The 23,481-nt window shown below is 35.0% G+C and overlaps 2 protein-coding genes and 1 long non-coding RNA gene across 5 annotated transcripts; 1 reads left to right on the top strand and 2 right to left on the bottom strand.

Moving 5' to 3' along the window:
- Positions 1-353: 353 nt before the first annotated feature.
- On the bottom strand, positions 354-4,993 carry LOC126380744 (transmembrane protein 208). The gene is made up of 4 exons (XM_050030346.1): positions 4,787-4,993; positions 3,574-3,732; positions 2,391-2,527; positions 354-1,524 (listed from the first exon to the last, which is right to left on the bottom strand). The coding sequence occupies exons 1-4, from the start codon at positions 4,793-4,795 to the stop codon at positions 1,302-1,304; spliced, it is 528 nt and encodes a 175-aa protein (XP_049886303.1). The 5' UTR covers positions 4,796-4,993; the 3' UTR covers positions 354-1,301.
- Positions 4,994-6,168: 1,175 nt separating this feature from the next.
- Positions 6,169-10,687, bottom strand: LOC126380751 (uncharacterized). 3 transcript variants are annotated; one of them, XR_007568519.1, is made up of 4 exons: positions 10,461-10,687; positions 9,946-10,075; positions 9,690-9,772; positions 6,169-8,755 (listed from the first exon to the last, which is right to left on the bottom strand). It is a non-coding gene; the product is annotated as an uncharacterized LOC126380751 (long non-coding RNA). The 3 variants fall into 3 exon arrangements; XR_007568518.1 differs by having other exon boundaries at positions 10,473-10,686; XR_007568517.1 differs by lacking the exon at positions 9,946-10,075 and having other exon boundaries at positions 10,126-10,684.
- Positions 10,688-10,943: 256 nt separating this feature from the next.
- Positions 10,944-23,442, top strand: LOC126380736 (palmitoyltransferase ZDHHC3). Its single transcript, XM_050030335.1, has 6 exons — positions 10,944-11,226; positions 13,519-13,665; positions 13,855-14,046; positions 15,276-15,497; positions 16,312-16,524; positions 16,969-23,442. The coding sequence occupies exons 2-6, from the start codon at positions 13,525-13,527 to the stop codon at positions 17,125-17,127; spliced, it is 927 nt and encodes a 308-aa protein (XP_049886292.1). The 5' UTR covers positions 10,944-11,226; positions 13,519-13,524; the 3' UTR covers positions 17,128-23,442.
- The last annotated feature ends 39 nt before the right edge of the window (positions 23,443-23,481 follow it).

Raw genomic sequence — 23,481 nt, forward strand, 5'->3', positions numbered from 1 at the left:
CGACGAAGATATGCCCGAACAAACATAAAAAAAAAAAAAAAAAAAATATACGGTCGAATTGAGAACCTCCTCCTTTTTTGAAGTCGGTAAAAATAAAGGTAGCGACATAATTCTACACATAATCTGATGCAAATATCAAGCAACAATTATTTTTATATATGCTTCTGCCTTTTATTTTTAAATAATTATATACCCGAGTAATAAGAAAATAGGTTATTATCACGTCAAATTTGGACAGCGCCATCAAATATCATTTTCATGGAACGTACCCTGAAAAATCCCTCAGTAAACAGACAGGTATAATTGAAAAGCATTTGATTCTGAATATCAACGCTACAATGAAGATACTAATATAAAGGCTATTCATATATATTTTTTATTATATATTACATTATTGTTATAATTATTATATAGGTAAGTGTAATCATTGTTCATAAATTGCACATTCATTTGTCTTAATAGTTGAAAGTTCACATTGCTACTTTAATATGGTTGGTCATAATAGGGACCATAGGACCTATAATAGTTATTCTCAATACAAACAGTGGGTACAACAGGTAGCGGATATTATAAAATAATAAATAAATAATAAAAAATTATGTATTATAATATTTAAATTGCTTGTTCACTATGTAACGCATGGTGCATCTTAACTAAGAAGTACACGTCTTAATAATTCAGAAACTGCTACGACTATGGAAACAAACAAAATGCTTGAAGGAAAATCAACGTAAAAAGTAATTATATTTAATATGAATACAGTTAATTCCACACTACATATCTACTTAGAGTATCTACCTATAGCAAATCTACCGGTAAGATATTAGTTTATTTTTTTAAATACCTACTTATATTACTTAGGTAGTATTTCAATGTATGAAAAATATCATTCATATATCACCTATAATTCTTAAGAAAAAGTTCAGTCAAAGTCAATTTAATATGAGCTTAACTATAAAAAAAAACTTCGATGGCCAGTCATTTAAATACATTTATGACCTTTTACTAAAATTTTGCATAGGTATACGTTATGAGGAGCGAACATTTTAAGCAATAAGTCACGTAAATGTAGAACTAGTGAGACTTTTTAATTCTCACTTTTCTCAATTCGACCATCAAACAAAGAGAATAAATGGACAAATTTAATAAACCCAATATTAATCATCGTAATTGTTTCTGTTGGTTCGGAACCTTAAAAATAGAGACAACCAATTCCATTCTATGAATACAAAATAACTATTTAATAAAAAAAAAACATTTTACAAATTGTACAACTTAAAAAGTACCTACTAACTTAGTGCCTACTGTTGGTACCGTTTCATTTTTCTTTCTAGTTTTTTCCTTTTCTTTTCATCTTGTTCGGTGTCTTGGGGTGCTTCTTGGAAGAACCAGGGACCGAGAATGTTAGACCACAGCAACCAGAAAGCCCTGATTGGTAGTAGGAGGAGCAACAGCCAGAAATAATTCGATACCACTGCCAGCACATGCGTTATTGAAGAAAGAATCACGATGTCCTTCACATGCCTGCAAACAAACTTACAATTAATTAATGTGCCATTCGTAAATACTTCTTAAGTTACGAAGCACGTAATCATCTTATTTTTTGGCAATCCCTTTATTTACCTGGAATGGCTTAACCAAAATTAGGACCCTCATAGTTGAGTTTCTTCACTGAGAAGTATATAAAGAATATATTATGTAATTCGAAATTATTTCCGCAAAATAGCTGATATAATTGGTCAATTCTACTACAGACGTCATATTCTGTAATAAGCTATATTTTACGGGTATCAGTTGTACTGTATTACTCAGTTGATGCACAATATAATTTGTTTACCACCACAAGATGATTTGAGAATACGAAAAAATAAACTGCATACCAATAATAATAAATATACCAGTTTCCCTCATCTACAGATTTGATATTAACACCTACAATGGCTGTGCAAGTATGTCAATTTGTGGCTGAGAGAATATCCATTTTAGTAAAGTCCAGTTTTTGGTGCTTGGATGTATAAGGACGACTTGCAACATTTGCAGTAGGTACTTTACACATCATCTTTAAATTAAAACATATCTGAAACTGGTTTTTAATTGACCTAAAGTATTACTTATAAGGGCAAGTAATTTAGTACATTACAATAAATAATTGTTGTTTGGAAATTCATCCATCAGCTCTCCAAGGTTCATATTATTATTACATGTATTAAGTATTGTTATGTCAAGGTAAACAAGGCTTACTTACAGCTTTTGGTAAAACCAACGATGAAAGAAGAACTTAACAAAAATCATGTTCAGTTTATTTTACTTTAGGTTGCTCTAAAATGCACTGTTTTTTTTGCGATGCTGTTAGGGTATATATACACCATATAAAAAGGAATAGAACTTACTCTCCCATGCCGCCTTCCATGTTCAAATCAAGGCCAGGATCCACCAGCAGGCTGTTGTCAGAGTACCGAGGACGGCTAATGTACCGCATGATTTGGTAGCACCCAACATAAATTGCCATCACAAGTAAGTTCAGGAACTAAAATTGGAAAAACAACAAATAATGTGGGGATAAGTATGTTATACTTTACTAGACTTGTTATGTTAGTGGGCTCTGATTTCTGCATTAAGACTCTTAAGATGGTCCATTTACTAGGCTTATATGTTGTTGAAATAGTAAGTAAGTAAAATCTTTATTTCCTCTACAAAAACACATGGATACATAAATACATACAAAAATACAATATTTGTAGAGGCTGGAGCCTAAACTAGGGTACCCTGTGTTTTAAAACTAGAATAATATAAATGTGGTATACTACACATAAATAACTGTTGAGTTCAATCAACTGTTGAACCATTATTTTTACATGTGTAACACTCTCCCTAAAGAAAGCTGTCTAGAAAAGTGAAGGTTTTAATTATTTGGTAAATAAGGGTAGCACTGGGATCAGGCAGGCTAGATAAGATAAGAAGAGTTGGTTTGGTTGCTACCGTCTCTGTAAATGCCAAATAACAATTCAATTCTATACATATATGCATATATTATGCATTTTTTATTTTATTTGTGTGGGAATTGAATTGTTAATATCTGTGGCATGTATATTACTAGTTGTTTTGTTTCTTGTACATTCAATTTGACTTAAATATCTCCATGTGGAAACCTGACAGTTTTCAACTAGTTTAGGGTCTAGCCTCTTCACAAATTTTATGTTCAAATAAAGTGTTTTTGTACGTGAAGTTTTTATGGACAAAACAAAGTTTATGTTACATATAGAATTAGAGAAATAGTGATTACAAATAACCTAATTATTAGTGATTTAAATGTTAATCTATAATCAATCAAAACTATAGAATGCTTATGATAACCTCATGATATTTATACCTATTTGTGTGGGTAAATTATCCTAACACAACTTGTCACTATTAGAAAATTTTATCGAAAAAGTCTGACTCAGATGGGATTTGAACCCTAGGCATGGGTGTGAAGTGCACTAAAAACAAAACTTACTACTTATAACAACAACAAAAACCCTTTACACGCACACACCCTAAAATAGAAATGTATAAATTATGAGTACAACTTACAAGGATCCATGGTGATATGCTGTCATAGTACAGGAGAGCTGTAACTATGCCGTAGAAAGAGCTGGCTCCTAGTGCCATGTTTCGGTAGAAGTTTACGGTGGCTGTGTTTTCCACCAAGATCTGTTTGGCACCCTTGGTTGGCGCTTTTCCTTTCTGTGGCTAGAAATGATAAATAGGATTCAAATACTGTGTGATAACTGTATAAATTTTTAGCTATTTTATCAAGTTTTGTTAACATGATGTAAGTTCATCTAATACTTGGAAACTATTAACCGTAAATGGCTGAATTGAAATGGGAGCAGGGCAAAGAGAGCTGGGGTTAAAATGTACCCAGCACAGACCAGGTAACAGCCAACAGTCCAAATTTTAGGGGAATTTCCCTGCCCCAAGTTTCTGCTCCCTAGTGTCCCTAATTTGTGGACCGAAAAGGTAGTAGATGTGACTGTACAGTCATGAGCAATATCATGTACCCACTTTAGAACCTTGTCACACTATCATATTTGACATTTAATGAGACTTACGGTACGGTGGTTTAAGAGACAAATACTGAGAATTATTGAGGACAGAAGAGGCAAGATGATTGGACACCTAATAAGACACGACGAATTCATTAAAAACATCATAGAAGGAAAGCTAGAAGGAAAGAGAGGAAGGGGAAGACCAAGAAGAGCTTACATGGAACAGATTAAAGAAAAGGTTAACGTCGTGTCTTATAGGGAAGTCAAGGAATTGGCCTTTGATAGACTGGAATGGAAAATGCTACACCGACAAGAGCGTGGCTCTTAAATTGATGATGATGATGAGACTTACGGTTTCATTTGCAAAAAAGTTAATGTGAAGTGTATACATATTAGTACTTGTGACCGTACAGTAGGCATGATGTGAAAATACTGTCTCGGTGTTGACATTTTGAACTCAGATAGTGGTAGAGTTTAAGCAATTTTAATATAGACCATTTTATATAATACGGAAGGTAAAAGTGCTAAATGACATAGCAAAAACACAGTAGGTCAAAGTATCTTTGAGTGTGAATGACAGAAACTTGAGACTATTATTTCGGTCTCTTATTTTAAGTACGCGTTTACTTATGATTCGTAGACTGTTCTTCTTAATGACTTAGAGATCTTAGACAAATGTTCATAAAGAAGTTATAAAATTATTCTACGAAAAACCGGGAACTTATCAAACGAGAGGAACAAAATAATATGCTTACAGGTGGCATGTCTGAATGAAGATAACAAACTCTGTTCTTGAAGTTTTCAGTTGCTTGTTGTTCTAGTTGCAAACACTGTAGTATATCAGATTTAGTTATAACTAGGAGACCTATTCTAATAAATAATTAAATTCAGGACAGATTATTTTCTTCGAAAATCGGCTACTTTCCCTTTGCCTTTCGGTCGATTTTACGAAACGTCAATTCAATAACGTTATGTCATACGTCACTCCATGTGGCAGCACGTTCAAAATTTTTTATACATCACGCAATAAACGATATGGTCAGCTTAAGTTGGCTATTTCATGAAATATGAACACATCATGAAAGGATGAATTCTAAGATCTGGAAATAAGCAAATAATATACATACGCGGTAGTATATATTTTTTCATATTTTATGGGATATGGACGATATGGATAATGGATAGGACATGGTCTTTGGGATAGGACGAGCATAGGACTTATGTCTATGACTGCGGCTTTTCGGCGGGAAACGGGAACGGGACAGTTGCTTTCTTCATTGAGTAATCTAAATAATTAATACGAAGTGGTGTTTTGTGGTTAATGATCGCATTAAGTTAGTCGGAAGACATTCGCGAGTGTTATTATATTGGAGTATTCAATAAACAAAGTGTATCTGCCTATTTTCGCTTCGTGCCGGGAAGCCGCTTCATAACTCAAAAGTTTATGCGGACTTTTGAGTTAATTCGTTTGGGGTTCGGAGTAGGAGTCTACTCCGAGGGTGGGGGCTTAGGTTTCATCATCATCACCTTTCATCATTTCATTAATCATCAAGAAAAAAAATACGTAAGACATGGCTGTATGGGCATAGTTCCCTTTGCCTTACCCTTCGGGGAAAAACAAAACAAAAAAAAAAAAAATGTCTATGACTGCCGTTTGGCCATAGACTCTGACACTGACAAGGACACTGACATAGGTTTCGGCGGGAAAACTTAAGTTGAGCGGGAGCTTAAATTTTTCTTGTGAAGTTTAATTTAAAATATTATTTGTAAAAAGTGTACAAATATAGTATTTTAAGTAGTGTAATTATGGACGGTGATGAGGGGGGTGGGGGCGAAGCCCCCAACCCCGGGTATAAGCGAAAAAGGACGCTGGACAATAGCGGTAGTGGTGAGTGTAGTGACACGGCGGCGGGGGTGAGTGACTTCACATCTTTCGCGCCATACTTTAAACCGAACTATAAGAGATTATACCCCGAAAACTCTTTGGGCAATGAATTTAAGGTCTACGTGCAAGGAATCAATGGAACCTCGACTGAAAGATTAGGCAACAAAAGCCCAGTCTATTTGAACCATATTTTCCAGACGGAAATAAAAGGTGTGGTGGCAATCCACAGAGTGAATGCTAATAAGATTGCTGTGACTTTCAAACAATTTATTACGGCAAACAATTTCTTAACAAATACAGGATTCTTACAAAAACAAAATCTGACAGCGTATATACCTTCGGCTCATATTGAGAAGATTGGAATTATCCGTTTTGTCCCAACTAATATTTCTAACAAAGAACTATATGACAAACTTTCATCCCACTTTGACATTATTGCAGTACGTAGATTCACAAAAAAGGTTGGCAATCAAAAGATTCCCCTTCAAACAGTAAGCTTAACTTTTTTGTCGAATGTATTACCAGATACAGTGCAATACGATTTATTCTCTTACAGGGTTTTTGATTATGTTCCTCCGTTGCAGCAATGCTATCGTTGCATGAAATTTAATCATTCAGCAAAAATATGTAATGGAAAGCAACGTTGCAGCTGCTGCGGCGGTGAACATATATACAAAGAATGTAATACACCAAACGATTTATGTTGCGCGAACTGTGGTGGCCCTCATTTGGCTATTTCAAAAGCATGTCCTATTAAAATGAAAAAAATTGAAGAAAAACGAAATAAAATTACTTATGCTAGTATTACAAATACAAAAAAGTTAAGCTATGCTGATAATGAATTCCCTCCCCTGCCTCAGACAACCAAAACTATTTCTTACGCGAATAAAGCAATTGTAAATAAATCTGTAAATAAACCTGTACACAAAATTGTAAATAAAGATGTAAATATCCCTCCTGTACATGTTGTAAATAAAAATGAAAATGTACAAAAAGAAAAAAATACCCCACCCCCGCAAGAGACGATCGATGTTAGGGCCCAGTTACTTAATAACGGGGCCCTTACGTCGGCTATCGTCCGTACACTTGTGGAGTTGGCTAACAATGTTAGCAATCTGCCAATCACAAATGCTAAAATTAAAGATATGCTTTTACAAAATCTTTCATAATGGATCCCAATATACATTCACAGTTACGAATTGCTCAGTATAATATCCAAAGTGTTCGCAATAAAAAACCATTGTTAAATAAGTTCTTGCAAGAACAAAATATTGACATTTGCCTTCTGAATGAAACCTGGCTCAATAATAATCATATTCTTCGTGTCTCTGGATACAATACTCATTTTAAAAATGCTCAGAATGAACATGGTGGTGTAGCAATACTTATTAAACCTTATCTTAAATATAAAAACCTACAAACTACCTTCTATGAAGATGTACAATCAATTGCTATATCACTATCAACAGTGAATGGCGATCTTACAATCCTGTGTGTTTATTGTCCTCCCACTAGTCACATTAGAATAAGTAAACTTCGTAATATAGTTAGAGATCTCCCAAAGCCTATATTCATAGCTGGTGACTTTAATGCACATCATACAGCTTTTGGTTGCCTTTCTATTAAAGGACGTGGACAACAACTGTACGACTTAATGGACGACTTAGACCTATGCATATTAAATGATGGTAATTTCACAACTATAAATTATCCTAATAGAAATCCATCTGCAATTGATGTCAGCTTTGCTAGCCCAACTATTACACCACTGTGTGAGTGGATGGTGCATGATGATAATATGGGTAGTTATCACTTTCCAACTATTACAAATATCACATTAGCCATAGACAGGTACCAGGTAAACCCTCCTACTGAGAAGTTTTTGTATGATAAAACAGACTGGAGTTTATATAGCCAAATGTCTCTAAATTACTTCTCCAATGTAACTGTGAATGTTTCTAATCCAATGGAATCATATAACTGTTTTTGTGATCGGCTTAATGCCCTTAAGTTGGAATGTGTTCCTAGATTTATTAAAACTAACGCGTATAGAAGTAAGCCGCCAGCTCCATGGTGGAATAAAAGATGTGAGGAGGCTGTAATTGCCTCCTATAAAGCCTTGAATTTCTATAGAAATAATCCTAGTATGGCAAATTTTATTAAGTATAAAAGATTGGATGCAATTAAAAAGAGAACTATTTCTGAGGAAAAGAAAAGCGGTTGGAGAATTCTATGTGATAGTTTTAACAGAACTACTCCTATTAGTCAAATCTGGAATTATATCAAAAGATTTAAAGGCATTAAAGTTGGAAATAGGTCATATAGTGATGAATTTGTTAACCCTTTTTTAGATAAACTTGCAGATAGAGGTGAACAAGTTGATAATTTAAATAATTTCTTTAGTCTTCATAATGACAATGTAAATACTAATTTTTTAATCCAACCATTTTCTTTTCAAGAATTCAAAGTTAGTTTACAAAGTCGTAGGAACACATCTCCAGGATTAGATGACTTTCCATATATTTTAATCAAAAAATTAGATCCATCTGTACAAATATTATTCCTTGATATACTTAATGCTCTTTGGCTTCAACTAGAAATACCACAGTCATGGAAAACACAATGTGTTGTGCCAGTACTTAAAACAGATAAACCACCAGACAATGCAAATTCCTATAGACCAATTTCGTTATCATCTTGTTTAGGAAAAATTTTCGAGAATATGATTAAAATCCGTCTTGATTGGTATGTTGAGTCCAAGGGTATTATACCAAATATTCAATATGGCTTCAGGCGAGGAAGAAGTTGTGCAGACAGCTTTGTCTCGCTTGTGTCAGATCTGAAAAATGCAAAAACAAATAAGTTAAGTGTTGCTTGTGCCTTTCTTGATGTACAAGGCGCATTTGATAATGTGCAACCTGGTATTCTGGTTAAGATTATGTCTCAACTAGATATACCTGGGGTACTATGTCAGTGGATTTATAAATTTTTAGTAGATAGGACTTTATATGTCCGACACAATAATACTTTATATGGACCCAAAACTGCTTCTAAAGGCACAATGCAAGGGGCAACTTTATCCCCATTGTTGTATAATATATATACATGTGAAATTTGTAAATATGTAAATATACAAGATGTAAATATTTTACAATTTGCTGACGATCTAGTTGTATATAGTGTAAATAATGATATTGATTTTGCTATTAATAATGTAAATAATGCTTTAAATAGCCTACATGTATATTATAGCACCAGGCTCAAATTAAATATAAACCCTAGCAAAAGTAATGTTATGATTTTTACAAAAGATCTCCCAAGCACAGCTGTGTTTTTTAATGATCAGGTCATCCCAGTAGTAAATAGACATACTTTCTTAGGAATAATCATTGATAATAGGTTATCATTTGAACAGCATGTTAATTATATTGTACAAAGAGCATCAAAAGGTATAAATATTATGAGATGCTTAGCTGGAGTTTCTTGGGGAGCTGACCCAAAAATATTGTCCATTCTGTATAAAGCCATTGTAAGAAGCCATTTTGACTATAGTTGTTTAGCATATTTAGATAGTCACTTTGTAAATAGATTAGATGTTGTACAAAATAAGGCTTTGAGGATCATATCTGGTGCTATGTGTTCAACTCCCATTCGTGCTATGGAGGTTGAGACGGGTGTAATGCCTCTCACCATAAGAAGGCTATTAATTGCTGAAAGATTTTGTATAAAGCTACAAGCTTCTGACAATAAAGAAATAATTAAAAGAATATTACCTCATCCATGTCAGCAAATTGCACCCTCAATAACTGGAAGTGACCTTCTCTGTCGTAAATCACCAAGCATGTCTCAAATTTTCCTTAAAACACAGATAAAATATTCAAGTATATATAAATATTCTCCATGGCCTTGTTACTCCCTATCTTACAATAGTTTATTATTTGGAATTTCAGTAATAAAAACTAAGGTGGACAATAATCATGAATTTCTTCAATTTATTGAACAAAATAAACAATATTATACATTGTTTACCGATGGCAGCAAAGGTCAGGCCCATGTCCGTAGTGCGGTATATGATCCTCAAATAAATTTTTGTCAAAGTTTTGCTCTTAGCACCAATGCCAGTATTTTTACTGCAGAGGCATATGCAGTTTTAGAAGCGCTGAAAAAAATTTGTAAAATTAATAGTCACAAGTATTTTTTAATACTCACTGATTCATTAAGTGTTCTCCAGGCACTAGACAATTTAAACTTCCACTTCAAATCCAACTATTTATTATTTAAGATAATTCAAATTTTATATGAATTTAAAGCTGTCAAGGGAGTTGAAATATCCTTTATGTGGATACCCTCCCATAGAGGAATAACAGGAAACGAAATTGCGGATAAAGCTGCATATGAGGGGACTAATTTATTAGATGTTTCATTTGTTGCAAATACTCCATTCACTGATTTCTATGCATCAATTAAAAAGGATATGTTAGAAATATGGATTGATTTTTGGAAAGAAGACCAACAAGAAAAAGGAAAATGGTACGGAAGCGTACAAGAAGTTTTACCAACTCAACCGTGGTATAACAATTTGAAGGTTGCTAGCCGAGATTTTATTACGACCATGAACCGGCTTCGTTTTGGCCACCACACCACTCCTGCACATTTATATAGATTGGGCATAATACTGGATAACAAGTGCACCGCCTGTGAAAATACTGTTGGTGATATTGAACATTTGATTTTCAGCTGTCATAAATTTCCGTTAGAAAGACTCATCCTTGCCAGTGAATTAAGTGAAAAATTACCAAATACCCCCCGCCGCCTTAAAGATTTATTAAAAAATGTGAAGTGTTTCCAACCCATTTATAATTACATTAAGAAAACATTTCAAAAAATATAAGTGCATATTTTCATGTGTCTGCTGGAATCAGCTCCAAAATGAAGACGTGGCCTAAAGGTCTATGTAACCAGGCCAAAAATTCCAAAAAAAAAAAAAAAAGGACACTGACATATATCTTTTTTTTCTGTGACAATTCTTCGCGACAGAAGTGTTCCTTCCTTACGTTTTATTGATTTTGAATAAAGTCTGAAATGAAAAGCCGATTGAAATCGTGCTAAATTGAGGGACATTCGCTAGTGATAAACCCTTTGACGTCAAGTTTTCTTTACAATATGTTAATCCGTGGAGACCTTGTATTGGTTAGACCCTGACCCTCAAATTCTGTAGTTGCGATTTCTTGAAATTCATCGTCGGTGCTTAATGAAATACTTTGGAGAATACCGCTTATAATTCAATTCATTTACTTTCTAATAGAAACGGTAAGATTATTTATTGTTTACGCATGTATTTGTTACGCTTTTTCATTGCACAAATACCTGCAAAGTTCACCTAACCTGTGTATTAACCTGCAAATAACTGCGTTCTACTTGATCGTCTTTCGTGTTTCTTAAATCATGCGCAAGTGAATTTACTGTACATACATGCTAATTGCTTAGCGAATTGTATTGTTTGCTAGTAATAAAGTATTTCATTGGATTCATGATTACCTTTGCATTGCAAACAAATTCAATGTAAGAGTTTTCTTAACAAATAAGAATAAAACGAGAATTATACAAACGCAAAATTTTTTTGAGATTGTAAATAATTCAGTTTGTGGAAAGTTTGAATACTGAAAGATTTAATTACTGTTTATATTTAAGATTCTATTTATAAAATTCAAGGTGTAGAATCATGCAAAAAACTAACTAATTGAATCTAGTAATGCACTTTAACTGCTTGCAGATATTATTATTATTAGATTTTAGCTTGTAGATTATTAAATGTTTTCCATGTCAATATTGTATTGTAAATTAGCTTGGCGGTTTATTTTTTTTTTATGAAAGTAAATAGGTATTGTTTGTTTCAATTAAACCTCATAAAACTTCATGGAGGTATGTGAAATATAAACAAATACCCACTTTTGTGTTCATTGGTGTACAAATTGATTTTGATGGTATGAGTTATATCAAAGTTTTGACTACTTGTGGCTTGTCCTACTTGCCTACATATGTAGTTGGATATATGCATTCTTATTTAACCAATGTCTGTTTTAATTGGAGTAGAGGCCTATGCTCTAAGAGAGCAACAAAATAAATATGGAGGTGTTACCACAATCACCAAAAGAGGTAATAGGTTTCACATAAAGGTTGGAGGTAGCAACTTATGCCGCTCCCCCTGCCCCCAGCAGTGGTACTTAGTTTAATATGCTGTTTGTGTATATTATGTGTAATCAACTATAATTGGAGTCAATAAAATAGTTGATTTTATTTAAACTGTAGAGGAAAGCAATTACCTGTTCAGTTCAATATAAACATAACATGAAAGCAGATGCTGGCTAAAAAACTAATTTGTATAGAAGTACTATGACATTTACAAGTATTTTAAATCAATCCTGTCAGTTCACAGGAAGGGTATAGGAATGTGTGTGTTCATAGGTACCTGATAATAAAAATATATGATACTGTGCAGAAAAGGTACCAATTCTTGCCAATTAATATAAACTGATTTCTAAAACCTCTTCACAAATCAATTCTTGTAATTTGAAAATTTTCACCTTTATAATAACTTAATAAGGTACTTTGCTCTATTTTCCGATAATATTGTTAAGGCGAATGACTACAATAGGTTTGCTGCTGTGTAAAGCTGTTATAACAACTCTGCGAAATTATTTTATAGAAAAAACCCTTTCAGTATAAATTAATATATTTGATGTACTAACTGCTGCAATGTATCCACCAAGCCACCTTTGTATTCCAGTTTTAAGATAAATATGATGACCAGCAGGCTTAGCACTGTAAGCTTGCGACTCTTTCTCGCCTCGACATACGTCACCCGTCACTCTCTCACAGTACTGCACAGAAAGAGACAACTGATCTCTGTCGCGGCGAGAAAGAGTCGCGTGCTTACGGTGCTAAGCCAGCTGGTTTCCAATTTGTTATCTATGTCGTGGGCCGATCGAGATGTGCCTGGCAGATCATGATGTGCCGGCATTTCGAGATTTAACCAAATATTTCTCGAAATCTACATTAAGTTCAGCACATTGTAGATAGTCTGTCTGTCTTTATTCCTTGGCCAACTTTTAAATTGTTTGCATGTTCCGATGTTCAACATTCCGATGATTAGCCATTTGAATGGTTCAACAAAAGAAAGGACTTGTGTACAATCCCTCTGCCGGGTTTTACGTCATGCCTGGGCACATACTCAGCTGAATGAGTTTTATCTCAGGTCCAACTCCAGCTTAGAAGGACGTACATAGGCATTCAAGATAAAATGCAGATTTTTAGTTAAAACATATTCTGCTTAGTTTAATAAAACATATTTACTGCAATTTAAAGATAAATCTTTATAGATTTAGATAGATTTTGATATTTTACTTAACTTTTATATTTTACAATTTAAAAAACCTGGTTAAATATCATCATAGCTATAACTCACGCCTATTTCCCACCGGGGTAAGCAGTGACAGGCAGGGATAGGCGTGAGTTTATGTATGTATGTATATCTCTAACTTGTAACTATATCCTTATATAACATATTTATTTGTTATTATTAATCATTGTTTCGAATTTCAGGTCTAAATGATACGCGAATTTTACGACAGTTCCGATGAAGATGATATGGACAATCAGTACCAGGTAGACTCAGAATGCGCGGTGCTCTCGCGGACAGACCGCGACATGCATAACCGCTGCTGTGGGGGGAAGGCCTGGTGCATTAAGGTACACCATCTATGTTTCATATGGAGCATCAAAAGAAACCAGTTGGGATTATAAAAAATATATATAAGCGCGTCCCCTCTAGTGGCGAGCTCTTCTTATTATTTTGTCATATAAATATGTTTCTTTTTTCATTCTGTAAATTTCTGTATAACATTTCTTGAACATTACAAGTTCTAATTTCCATTGCAGGACATTTGCGGCATAATATGTGCGGTGTTGACATGGCTACTGATCCTGTATGCGGAGTTCGTGGTGATGATGGTGATGCTGCTGCCAGGCCTCTCCACATATCCCATCTACAGCTACGTCAACATATTCATATTCCAGAGTCTCGCCTTTCTAGCTTTCGCCTCTCATTTGAGGACTATGTTCACCGACCCTGTAAGTTATAAAGCATCGACATTTTGTTATAACTGCGAGACTGAATGAAAGATGCATCGATAGGAGCTTGATTTACCTCCGCCATTGCGTAAGGGAGCACTTGTGGACTGTCTGTGTTATTCGCACGCACCGGGTAAAGCAACATACAGTGCATTTGTCTTGTATGTGAGCAGAGGATGAGCCAAAGTTATGCGCGGAAAACCTTATGTAAAGTTAGTACGTTTGACGTCAGACAGCCTGCGCTTCTAGTTAATTATATTGCTTGTCGCACTCGACTTCATATACATAAGCTTCGAAAGTAACTTATGCTGTCTCTGGGTTTCGATTTATGTGCCAATTTGCCCATTTTAAAGTCGTGAAAATGGGACAATCAATTTGATACGTGACATTCACTTTCACACTGCCAAACTTCCATCCGAGTACAAACGCTACAGCACATCCCACATTTTCTGCAGTGGCGGCAGTCAAATCCTCTAATTAATATAGAAATGCGCGATCAGACGGGGGCGGGGGCCCTTTTAATGTGAATAAGTTTTTGTCTTTCTATTACTACTTCTATTTTAGTTTTTGTATTACTATTTCTGCTACTACATAACACCCGTACAATTTTGTTAATCGTGCAAAGCATGTCATCTAAGAAATTGTTTAAAAATCCTTGAATTAAAGAAATAATAGAAGAGTAAAAACTACAGTCCTTTATCAATAACAATGAATTTTATCTGATTATTACATGAGAAACACATTGTGTTTTAAGTTGTAATCCACTGATTATAATCAGATACTCGTATTCGGGCGCTTATTTTATATACCTAAAGTTCACTAATATGAATATCATTACTGTAAAATTTTTAATGTAACATTTTAGTGGATCTCAGGTTTTATATTATCAAAATAAATTGGTTATCCGTATCCGCATTAAATAAGGGTATTTATAACCAGGGGGTTATAATTACGTATACAAATAAAACAGTTATATGTAAATTATGTTATTATTACAGATATGAAAATGTATGTAAATGTATGTTTCAATAAAATGTATGTAGTACTGGGTGCTTCACCACACATATAGTATAGACAGACCATGCATGCACACAACAATATCGCATTTGAATAAAGCCTTTACGCGTCGTCCGACGAGCAAACAACGCGATTTCGTCGCGCTACGATCGTTAGCCAATAGTGTTTCAGTCAAGGAATACCAGCTTGTTCATTCAACACCATTATTCCAGGGTGCGGTCCCAAAAGGCAACGCGACTAAAGAAATGATTAAGCAGATGAGTTTCCGGGAAGGTCAGGTGATCTTCAAGTGCACCAAGTGCTGCAGCATCAAGCCTGAGCGCGCCCACCACTGCTCTGTCTGCCAGCGGTGCATAAGGAAGATGGATCACCACTGCCCATGGGTCAATAACTGCGTGGGCGAGAACAACCAGAAATACTTCGTCTTATTCACTGTGAGTGTTTGTAATGAAAGAAAAGAGATGATGAGGTGGTGTATTTTTTTTTTTGGTGCGAAGTGCGACTTTTTCTTACTTGCATTAAATTCATTTTAATTTATATAATTGTCATGGTATCTACTATAGATTGTCACGCAATCGTTTTTAGTAACAATATTTGCTGTTTTCTGGACTATATTTGCAGCTAACCCATTCCCTTGCTGAACGCCATTATAATAATTATGATCATTTCCTATTATTAACTGCTGGGACGTATAGGTATAAGCTGGCTGTTTAAGTTATGTTCAATCATCTTTAGTGAATATTTTGTTTTTCAATGGGTCTTACTATTTGCAGCCTATATTGCTGACACTTCTTTCTAATATTATTTAACGCATCGGATTTCCCGGTTCGGTGATCACCATGTCCTGTGACACATAGACCTTTCATTAATTACTGTTTTTTGCTAGCCTTAACCAAAATGCGAGTCCAATTTTAGATATCATCTGACTTCATTGCAGGTCCAATTTTATTTATTTATGTTATTTATTTATTAAGTACTACATCATATATATAAAACATTAACAACCAAGACAATTACTAAAATTAAGACATATATATGACAATTACAGTGTACAAAGCATCTACAAATTAGCAATTAAATTAACAAAGCAGTCTCTATTTACCCTTAACTGACATATATGAATAAAATATGAAATTAAAGTAGAATAAAATAAAATAAAAATATATGAATTTATTTAATAATTTTCTTGATTCGCTCGTATATCTAACCAACTGAACTGTTTATGTTATAACTATTGTGACGTTTCAGTTCTACATCGCGGCCATATCGATCCACTCGCTGACGCTGTCGGTGTACCAGTTCGTGACGTGCATCCGGCACGAGTGGCGCGACTGCAGCACGTATTCTCCGCCGGCTACGGTGGTGCTGCTTCTGTTCTTAATCGCGGAGGCGCTGCTCTTCGCAATCTTCACCGCAGTCATGCTCGGCACGCAGCTACACGCTATCTGGAACGATGAAACTGTAAGTCATATTTATAGAAATCGATCAACAGTCACAGTGCTGCTGCGTCTTTGATTACTTGTGGCTCTGCCCACCTCATTAGAGTTTATAGGCTTGAGTCTGTGTATATGTACGTATCTGTATCGATGCCTAGATAAATACTGCCACTATTCCGGATTTGTTCGCGCATCGCGCAAAAACCACTAGACAGATTAAAATGTCATTTAACAGTTTTGTACGTTAGAAACTTCTGCGACATCTACACCATAACTCATTAGACGTTATTTCTTGGCCGAGGCTCGTCGGAGGAGTCGCGGGGAACGACTAACGTATATTATTAACGCGTGCCAATTAACTACAAAGTACGCGCGCTGCGTCAACGGATGCATTAGTGAAGTTGACTCGCAGTAGATAAGTAAGTCCTATTTAGCAAAACTAAATCTTACAATACACTTCTTGCTTCAGGGCATCGAACAACTGAAGAAGGAGCAAGCGCGTTGGGTAAGGAAGTCACGATGGAAGAGCATACAATCAGTGTTCGGCCGCTTTTCCATTCTGTGGTTCTCTCCTTTCACTCAGCCGTCGCCGAAAACCAAGCTCGAGAGTTACTTGTATAGTGTGTAAAGACTCGGTGTAGTTTGTGTATCGGGTTGTCTGTGGACTGGATCCGGTTAACGACTAGATTAGAATTGCTAAAGTAAAATTTTCATCCCCATTTCAGCCTCATTGGCTAAATGGAAAATCAAATTTAAGCAATATTCTCTTATTTTTGTATTGGTATATAATTTATTTAGTTTGATAAAATTATTATTTTAATAAGCTTACTTTTCTCTGTAGAAAGAAATGTGTTGTCTAATTTATTGCTGGTAGTTGAATCCCTATAAACTACAGAAAGAATTAAGAGAGAAGAATTTGCGTGAAGATGCGAGTGTTTCTAATGATTGTGTACCGCTGGATCTAGTACGTCTCAAAATCGTGTTCTTGTTACTTTACAATAAATAAATGTGTTAATTTTACGTGTATATTTTTCATCACCGCAAAGCGGGGTAGATTAGTATTGTCAGTTTACCAAAGTGTATTCACTAATCAACAGTACATAATCTTATGTGAAACATTCGTATCGCAAGGGAACCAAAATAGCTGCATTTAATTTACTATTGTTACAAACACTGATCACAAATGTTTTGTCTGTTAATTGTGCATGTACATTATTATCCATTAGTCGTGTTATTTATTTATGAAGGAGACGGATTGTAAACACCGCACTCGCCGCGCGCGGGGAGCGGCTGTATAAATGATAAGATGTTTTTCGTGTATTTGCGGTTCTGCATATTTTTCAAAGAGTAATATTGTATCAAATAGATAGACGAACTAATTGTATGTGAATTCATATAGATAACGTTTACTCTTTGTCTAAATATATTCAAACCGTGTATTAGATTTTATTATTAGGTTTATAAACACCAATCATATAATATCAATGGCATTAGGGACTACTGGAAGAGTTCAAATCAAAATATTTAAATAAGTTCTAGGGTGTGACTAATGCTTGAACTTCTATGAAATCATATACTTTCTGAACTGTATTGTGGTGGAATTATGTAGATATACATAATATAAGGTCTAATCTAGAACCAATGACATGGTGTAAGGATCTCTATTTTTGTGATTTAAAAATCTTTTTTAGTATTGTTGGCTTTTGACAAGGGGCGTTGAGTCTACATGCTAGGCAATAATTTTTTTGGGTGTTTTTTCATTGACTTAACGGTTTTCTATTTGATCCTTCCATCTCAGCAATGATGTCCACGAGGTAGTCAGCTTAATTCCATAGTGTAAGTAATATACAGTACTGACGATTAGTATTCGATAATCATGATATTTAATTAGCTTAAATAATTTATGACTGCAATATTCTGCTGTTTACCCTGTTAAGTTTCGTCCCTGTTGTGTGATTGAGGAATTTGTAGGTCTCTCTAGTATTGTTTGGAGCGTAGCCGGTGTGACATGTGAGTGGTACCACCACTTATGCTTATACTCTTTTTTCGTTATTTGCATAATTTGAACCAGTTAACTTAATAAATAAGACGGCTTATAAGTGTACAAAAATAGCTGCAATTAGATTGTTATACTTTGGCATCATTATTTTATACTACATCTACTCGGGAGTAAACTGTCATACAAAAAAGCTGGAAGAAAAGTGTATAAAAATCCATTACCTCCCGCTTTTTTACCTTTTTGTCATCCATAGTAAAGTATAAAATAACGTAAATAGCCTATTTACATCGCAGTGCTGGACACAGGCCTCCCCTTATTAAATCGGAGGGGGTATGGAGTATACTCCACCACGCTGCTCCAGCGCGGGTTGGTGGTGGTTTTTGTACTAGTAGCCTGGGACCAATGACTTAACGTGTCTTCTGAAGTGCAAATCATCTTACTTTTTCGGACATTCAGAGAATCGAATGTCCTGGGCACACAAAATACAGTCTCACAGAGTGATATGGGCAATGTCCCCGGACCATCGGGATCGGGAGCCCAATGCTCTGACCATTAGACCACCGAGGCTGTTAACCTAATTTATGTTAAAGGGAGGGCGTGGCCAGGCCGTACGTTTTTGTCATCATGACATTCGGGCAGGACTCGCCATCTTGTTATACATGAATTTTGAATATGAAAATGAGTAGGTATACCAATATGTTACATATTTTTCTTGTAGGTGTAGTATAAAACACTAGGTATCACTCGGGAGGAAGTACGGTTCCCAAAATAGATTCTTGGTAATCGGACACTTTCTTACCTCTGTGAGCAATGTACTAATGGCTTAAGGAATTGTGAAAAGTGTTGTTTATGTTTGTTATAGAATACAGGTGTAAGGTGACGAATCTCGGAATTTATCGTTACGTACTTACTGATGAGTACAAAGTTATTCAATGTTAAAAATTTGATACTTACATTTAACACAGCACAAGCTAATAGCCTTAGTGCTTGCAATTTAAATAGATTGTTTTGTACGACATCCCTGTTATTCATATAGTAGGACATTTAACATTAATTTATAATGTTAGATATAGATAATATTGGTAATTTCTTGGATTCGTTACCGGGTCTTTACACTTACATATCTCGCACTCTTAAAACAATAGTGACGCAACTGAAAATTTGGAATTATTGACCCTTAGATAAACAATGACATAAAAATAGAGTACCCTTTTTCTTATAACGTTAAGGTCTACAGTCGCTCATAAGATTAAAGTCATTGCTACTAATATTGTGATCAAATTCAGACAGTCAGTAAGCCCAAATTTTTAGTTGCATCACTTGTTTTAACAGTGCGATCTATTTTTGCTATAAATTAAATTGCGAAAGAACAAATCTTATTTAGTAACCTAACTTGCATCAACACAGTTTTAAGTATCCTAGAAGCAGTTATCAAGTATGTTAATAATAAGCTAGCGCGTTTGATTGTTTGTTTATTAGAAGTAAGCAAACTTGTAGGCCGATTTATGGGAACATATTTTAATTGCAACAGTATTTTAGCTTTTATAATAATCTTTTGACTTTGTTTTTTGTTGCAGTTCTTTGCGTTACTTTTAACCATAAAATGAGTTGATATTATATTGTGAACATGATAGTACTTATACAGTAAATCGATTTTTCCTATGTATTGTCGTAGTCAGCCAATCACCAAGTGTAATATGTTTTTAGTCGACTTCCATACACAAGTAAGATTGAGAGACAACAGACCGATCCGATCCTGCTAACTTCCGCCCCGTTGCCATAACTTCAGTGCTGTGCAAAGTCATGGAGCGGATCACAAACAACCAGTTGATCCGCTATCTGGTTTTAAACCGAAACGGTCCACGGGTGATCTTCTAGCATTTGTGACGCACCCCTGGGGTGAGGCAATTGACCTTCACAGGGAATCAATGGCAGTCAGTTTAGACATTGCCAAGGCGTTTGACAGGGTTTGGCACAAAGTTCTTCTCTCCAAGCTTCCTGCATACGGTCTGCCTGTTAAGCTCTGTGACTGGATAGCCGGCTTCCTGCATGAGCGTAGAGTCCGTGTTCTCGCTGACGGATGTGCTTCGAGGTTCATGGAAGTGAATGCTGATGTGCCACAGGGTTCTGTTCTGTCCCCCACCTTCTTTCTTCTTCATATCAATGACATGTTACTACATGGTAACGTTCACTGCTATGCGGATGACAGTACGGTGCATGGCCGATATATCGGTGGACCTGCAGCTGATCGGGGAGCCGCCGACGAGAATCGGAAGAATCTTGTTGTTGTGCTCAACAGGACTTTGGATCTCATTTCTGAATGGCCTCCAGCAACCCAGTTGAGTTCAACGCCAAGAAAACCCAGGTGTGCACTTTTGCCGTCAAAACGTCCCCATTTCCTTCAGTCCCCAATCATCATGGAGTGCCTCTCGTATTGCAGGATAGTCTGACCATGTTAGGCATGAACATTTGCTGCAATCTCAATCAACGGAATTACATTAAAGGCTTAATTTCTACTGCCTTCAAAAAACTGGGTATCCTAAACAGAATGCGGAGGTTTTTCGCGCTCGACCAACTCTGCCTCTTGTATAAATAAGACGCAGGTGCGGTCTTGTGTGGAATACTGTTCTCATGTTTAAGCAAATAAATTATCTTTATCTTTATCTTTATCTCTGGGATGGATTCGCCAAATACCTCCTCGATGCCCTCGACATATTGCAACGACGGGCTGTCCGCATAATAGGCGACAAAGCAGTTACCAAACACCGGGAACCGCTGCAACTCCGCAGAGACGTTGCATCTCTGAGCTCTTCTATCGCCTGTATTACGGGGAATGTTCTGAAGACTTGTTTTCCCATATCCCACTCTCCCTCTTCCGTCACAGGACCACACGAGCCGGCCAACTATGCCACCGCTTTACCGTGGAAGAAATTCTATGCACAAAAAAATCGGCAACTCCTATATCTGGCGCACCATTAAAAACTGGAACGGGTTGCCGGCTCAAGTGTCTCCTTCTTACAACGTGGGGTCCTTTAAGCGAAGCGTGAAGAAGCACCTAGTAGGCCAGTATGGTAATCGGAACTGATTTGAAACTGACTCATTCTGTTGCTTTCCAGTTGCTACTGCAATTAGGGCTTCTCTATGTTTACCATCAGGCATAGTTTAGCCAACATACTTGGCCAATATATTTATAAAATTCAACAGTCCTTCATTGCCGTGTTCCAATGTAAAAGTAAATTCTTTTTAAAGGAACGACGACACGTTTGTGTGATTTATGGCTTAAAAATATAAGCTTGACATTTTGTACATCTTAAGGACCACTAAAATACGAAGTTTGCATGAAACATTTACTTAATAAACATGACCTGAGTATGGAACGGGTATTATAAGGAACTGAACAAATTGGTTATATATTTAGAAACATAGTTTTTTACTGAATAAATAATTAGGTACTCATCAAAATATTTCAACTGATCTGATAAAAAATGTATCAATGATACTTAAAGTTTAAAATGTAAGCAAACATGCACTTTGACTAATTATATTTAGTATATTTATTTCTACAACTGACGCCTACCTTATCACAAGTAATACAAACACTATCTAGATTCTTAAAACTACTTGATGGCGGTTTTCAACATTTAACACCATGAACTGTGTGCCTAATACAATAAAATATAAATAGCTTAAAGAAATTAAATTTATTTACCAGATACATAATTATTTACACTATGTATCGTGATAATAATCCGTATGTATACTGTTATAAATGATATGATAGCTGTATCGTCAAATTGAACAAAAAACAAAAGTTACATGTAATATGACATTTGCGTTTTGCAATATTAGAAATTCTATGAATTTGAATTCCTTGGTAGACCTAAATTAGCACAATTATATTTATAATAAAAAGACATTTTATATTTATTTTATATAGAGAAATACTTGATCTTCAACTGGAAGGTATGGCCACGGCGAATCGTTACATAAGTATTAATAAAAGTTCCAGGAGTTACAATATAGTACATCATTTATGATTTATAAACGATAGACTCAGTTCATTACTTAAGAACCTCCTCATTTTTCTAATTAGTTTTCTCATGCTTAGACCCTGTCTCGATTTAAACAAATACCTACTATTACAATATACTTAATAGGTTTTAATACATACATCTAAAAGTGGCTCTACAGCGACACATTAAAAATTGAACGAATACTGGACATTATCATATTAATGAACATTATAGTGAGTCTCTTTTAACTTGATGGTTGTTGGTGATGACGATGATGTTTTGGTGTTAATTTGCATTTTTGGGTTATTTTTTTTACATGTAGTGTCACTAATGTAGAACTTTCAAACAATCTACCTATTTTATATAATTTATAAGCAGACTGAAAATTTTAAATAAAGTACTGGTAAGTCAGTCGTAATTGTACAAGTTTGCAATTTGAGCAAACTTCGAGGTACTATTTAATTATAATTACAGTAATTAATTTGTGTGTATGTTGCACATTTTGTCGCTTTGCTATGTTGTGACGTTAACTTTCAAAATGGCTGCAGATAATTTGAAAAAACATTTATTGTAATTATAATGGGGCGTCTGGTATAAGTACAGTTGTAAGAAAGTACACCTGCATATGAGCTGCATTGAAAACTGTAATATATATTTTCTGCGAATAAAGTGTGAAGTTCGTACTTTGATCACAGTAATGTTATCTAGGCCTTATAGGTAGTAACAATTAATATTATTTTAGTATTAATTGTTCGAGTTACTTTATACTGGACGTCCTATTATAAATATCCATCTACGTAGAACCCACTTAGCATTGCCGTCGCGTGGAATTCCATTGTAAAATATTATTTAATGTCCTTTTTGTCTATCATAAAAAGTAAGATAAGTTTTTGAAGGGATTTATTTTCATTAAAAATGAAATATGCAATTATTAGTGTTTATTTTCATATCAACTAAAAAAATGTAAGGA

Source organism: Pectinophora gossypiella, chromosome Z (assembly GCF_024362695.1).
Source record: "Pectinophora gossypiella chromosome Z, ilPecGoss1.1, whole genome shotgun sequence".
Taxonomy (NCBI): Eukaryota; Metazoa; Arthropoda; class Insecta; order Lepidoptera; family Gelechiidae; genus Pectinophora; species Pectinophora gossypiella.

What these genes read in the sequence shown, in the direction of transcription:
- LOC126380744 (XM_050030346.1), bottom strand. An exon ending in GCATATCACCATGGATCCTT is followed by an intron (nt 2,528 to 3,573) that starts GTAAGTTGTACT and finishes TTCCAATTTTAG; the next exon opens with TTCCTGAACTTACTTGTGAT. An exon ending in ATGGAAGGCGGCATGGGAGA is followed by an intron (nt 1,525 to 2,390) that starts GTAAGTTCTATT and finishes GTTTGTTTGCAG; the next exon opens with GCATGTGAAGGACATCGTGA.
- LOC126380736 (XM_050030335.1), top strand. Translation starts at nt 13,525, where the DNA reads ATGATACGCGAATTTTACGACAGTTCCGATGAAGATGATATGGACAAT. An exon ending in GGAAGGCCTGGTGCATTAAG is followed by an intron (nt 13,666 to 13,854) that starts GTACACCATCTA and finishes TTTCCATTGCAG; the next exon opens with GACATTTGCGGCATAATATG. An exon ending in GGACTATGTTCACCGACCCT is followed by an intron (nt 14,047 to 15,275) that starts GTAAGTTATAAA and finishes CCATTATTCCAG; the next exon opens with GGTGCGGTCCCAAAAGGCAA.